Source organism: Ammospiza nelsoni, chromosome 2, assembly GCF_027579445.1.
Source record: "Ammospiza nelsoni isolate bAmmNel1 chromosome 2, bAmmNel1.pri, whole genome shotgun sequence".
NCBI lineage: Eukaryota > Metazoa > Chordata > Aves > Passeriformes > Passerellidae > Ammospiza > Ammospiza nelsoni.
The window spans coordinates 45542500-45545802 of NC_080634.1; the positions used below are offsets into that span (position 1 = coordinate 45542500).

At 47.5% G+C, this 3303-nt stretch overlaps 1 protein-coding gene across 1 annotated transcript; it reads right to left on the bottom strand.

The window, feature by feature from the left end:
- Positions 1-1206: 1206 nt before the first annotated feature.
- LOC132087588 (vitelline membrane outer layer protein 1-like) lies at positions 1207-2899 on the bottom strand. The gene is made up of 3 exons (XM_059493943.1): positions 2732-2899; positions 2179-2276; positions 1207-1492 (listed from the first exon to the last, which is right to left on the bottom strand). The coding sequence occupies exons 1-3, from the start codon at positions 2897-2899 to the stop codon at positions 1207-1209; spliced, it is 552 nt and encodes a 183-aa protein (XP_059349926.1).
- Between the last annotated feature and the right edge of the window lie 404 nt (positions 2900-3303).

Genomic DNA, 3303 nt, shown 5'->3' on the forward strand with positions numbered 1-3303 from the left:
TGTGTGCTGAGGAGAGGATGTGAACTGGCAGAAGGAATCTCCACCATCAGCTCTGTGCTGCTCCACATGGCTGTGGTCCCAGACACAACGTCCCACAGCCCAACCCCAGCAGTCACCTGGAGAATGCCAACACCATGTCCCTACCTTTTTTTCAAGCACACAAAAATGCATAATGCCTTGCTTTGAGGAAAAAGCAACAGCTACACTTCCTAGGAGGTGCCCAGAGAGGCAGCAAGTCTTCTCAACCTCTTGCCAGAGAGGCTTGGTGGCTTGATTGAGCATGATAATGATCTCCAAACATTTTTCCCTGAACTGAGAGTACATTCTTTACATCTAGCATATCAGGACAAGGTAATAACTTCCAGCTTAACCAGGATATTGGAGCATAAAAAATGGATGAATGACATAGAGTTTATTTTTAGTTTGGATTCTCCCCCATTCTATTTAAAGCATGAAACCCAGAGGCAACAAACAAAATCCAAGTCCACGAGAATGTTTTGCACTAGCAGCCAGGTGAGCCAGCAGAGCACACTATAAAGCAGCAGCTCAGGAGGCCTGGGGAGCTGCGACCCACCAGGTGGTTCAGTGCCACACAGATGAATGCACAGTGCAAACACACTTTCTAGCCATGTTTCCTAAGGCAGGAGCTCAGGCAGGAGCTAACAGATTGCTTGCAAAAAGCATGTACAAATCTTGAGGCAATTCAAGCTAGGAGTGGGAAATTACAGCAAACCTTTGATGCTTCTCATGAGCCCACCCAAACTTCTGTTTCACCCTGCCTGTCTCTCATTACTCATTTTGGCTTTGGTCAGAAGCTTCAAATGCACTCAAATACCCATTCTTCCCTGTTTGTCATACCAACAGATCAAGTATTACTTCAAATAAGGGGAAAATGGGCAGACCAAACCTCAAAGAAACTGGCCAGTCAGAGGAAAGTTGAGAAATCTGTAAGATCTGAGCCGTTGCTAGAGATTGAGCATTTTCAGAGCAATATACCAGCAGTACATGATGCAATGATTTGGCTATGCTAACTTAGCAGTAGCTGTAAAAGACATCATCATCTAAGGCATTGGCCAGAACAGCAAGATGCAAGCAGTCAAAACATCATGGGCACGTCCCAGGATAAAGCTAGAGCAAAGCCTTTCTGACACTTCACTTGCTGTGGGATATGGGATGTGTAGGCAGCGAGGAACTGGGAGGAAGTGCTCATTTGTAGCAGAAGAACTTCACATCATTGAGTGCTGTGTCATCCTGAAGTCCCTGTGGGGGCTCTACCTTGGTCTGGAGACCACAGATCTTGCAGCTGTTGGTCCATGGGCCAAAGCTGCCCCATGAGAGTCCATCACCAACCAGCACAGCTTCGTCTGAGCATCTGAACTGGATGTTGTTGGCTACTGTGTCATCACCTGCTCCATGGGACTTCTCTGTTCTCAGTGAAAAGGAGATCAGGTAGCCTCCAGGGCAAACTTGGAAGCTTGTCCAGGAACCCCACCTGACAAAAAGCAAATGGAAAAATGTCTGGGTTCTGTGAGCTGCTGGGAAATGATCATTCTGCTTGTCATGCTGCTCAGAAGCTTAACACTTCTCTGACACAGCATCCTGCTGCAGTCTGGGGCCCCTTACTTTCTAATTTTCTTTTCCTTGCCTTCCAAAGATGTACTTTTCATTGATATCTCATCAGAAAAACACCAGGAATCCTGAGATTGGATATTTATGGTTCTGGTGGAAACTCTGAGGGCAGCCTGAGTGTAGGTTTTATGATGCATCCCTGATATGTGTGACGGGTACTCAGCAGGCAGCCAGGAGAGCAGCCAGAGGTGCAGCACTGCTCCCTGCAGCACGGCCAGGGCTTGGACCTCGCAGTTTCTAAATGCGTGCTTAGAAACTCTTCCAAAGAAAGACTCTGACCCTGGTGTTCACCGTGCTCTGCAGTGAAATCCAAGGGCAAACAAAATGTAGTAAAGTTACGTTACTTTAACTTAAGTTAAAGTTATTAAACCCTGTTTAATAACCCTCAAAATTAATGAAAACAACCCCTAACCACTTGTTTTAATTCACTACACTACAGCACTATGAATACAGCAAGTCAGAGAGAAGAGACCCCTACAAATGATCACAGCCATGGGTGGTTTGTGAGCTGGGGATGACAAACAGGAGAGAAACCACAGTGTCACTTACGCCCCCACCAAGGACTCAATGGTGATTGAGTCATCCTGACAATGCAGGTGTATGCCATTCAGAGCCGTGTCATCACTTCCAAACTGGTCAGGCTCCACCTGCAATGGAAGTCACACAGGGACAGAGGTAAAGGCAAGGGGAAAAGGACCCAGGAAAAGTCCTTTACATACCTGTTGTAAACTGTCCCACCTCCTTTCTATAATGGGAAAGAGAAAATGTCTTGGGAAGCACATTGGAAAAGACAGCTGTCACTGGGAAACCACTTAACCCTTGTAACATGTTCTTTGTGTTTTCTATTTCTGACTCAACAGGTAAGGCAGAGTCTCAGGAGAGACACTGGTGGTGGATGCTTCTCTCCCAGAATCCAGATTTTCTCACCCACATGACTTCTCCCTGCAACATCAGCCACATGCAGACTTTTTTGGTGTAGCTACAGTGGCAACATTTGCCAGAAGACTCATAGCTTTATGTACAGAACATCATAGTCAAGAAGAGGAAAAATCTGCAGAAAATCCTTAGGGACAGGGAGGGTAGGGAATGGAGAGAATTTTACCTTCAGTGCAAATCCATTGGCATAGCCATGATGGCAGAACTGCTGGCTGCCCCACTTGCCCCAGTGGTCCCCGTTGGGCACAGAGAGGACAGAGGTGTAACCATGCACCCCTGAGCCTGGGGGGCACAGGAGGAGCAGCAGGAGGGTGGCTGGCATGAGGAACTTCATCTCTTGTGCTCTGCTTCTGCTGAAGGAGAGCTGGTGTATGGCCTGGGGAATTTGTACCCTCCCAAGGCTGCTTGCCTTTCCCTAGCAGCCCATTGACAAACACCACTGGAACAATAGTTTCCAGCCAGGCATGGCACAGCACTTGCTGACCTTCTCACAGTGCCCATGAGGAGATCCTCTGGGAGCTCAGCAGCTGACATGCAGCAGATCCTGTGGCCATAGGTCTATCCCCCGCCACTGAAGGGCTTTGGGAGCACCTGTGTGCTCCCTACTGTAGAAGCTTAATATTGATTTCTGCTTCTGGCTATGCAGATATTTGGCCATGGGAGTGTTTGTCTTCTGAGAGTAACTGCCATAACCATTTTACCTCTTGCTATTTGGCAAGGAAGTTCAGACTAGACGAA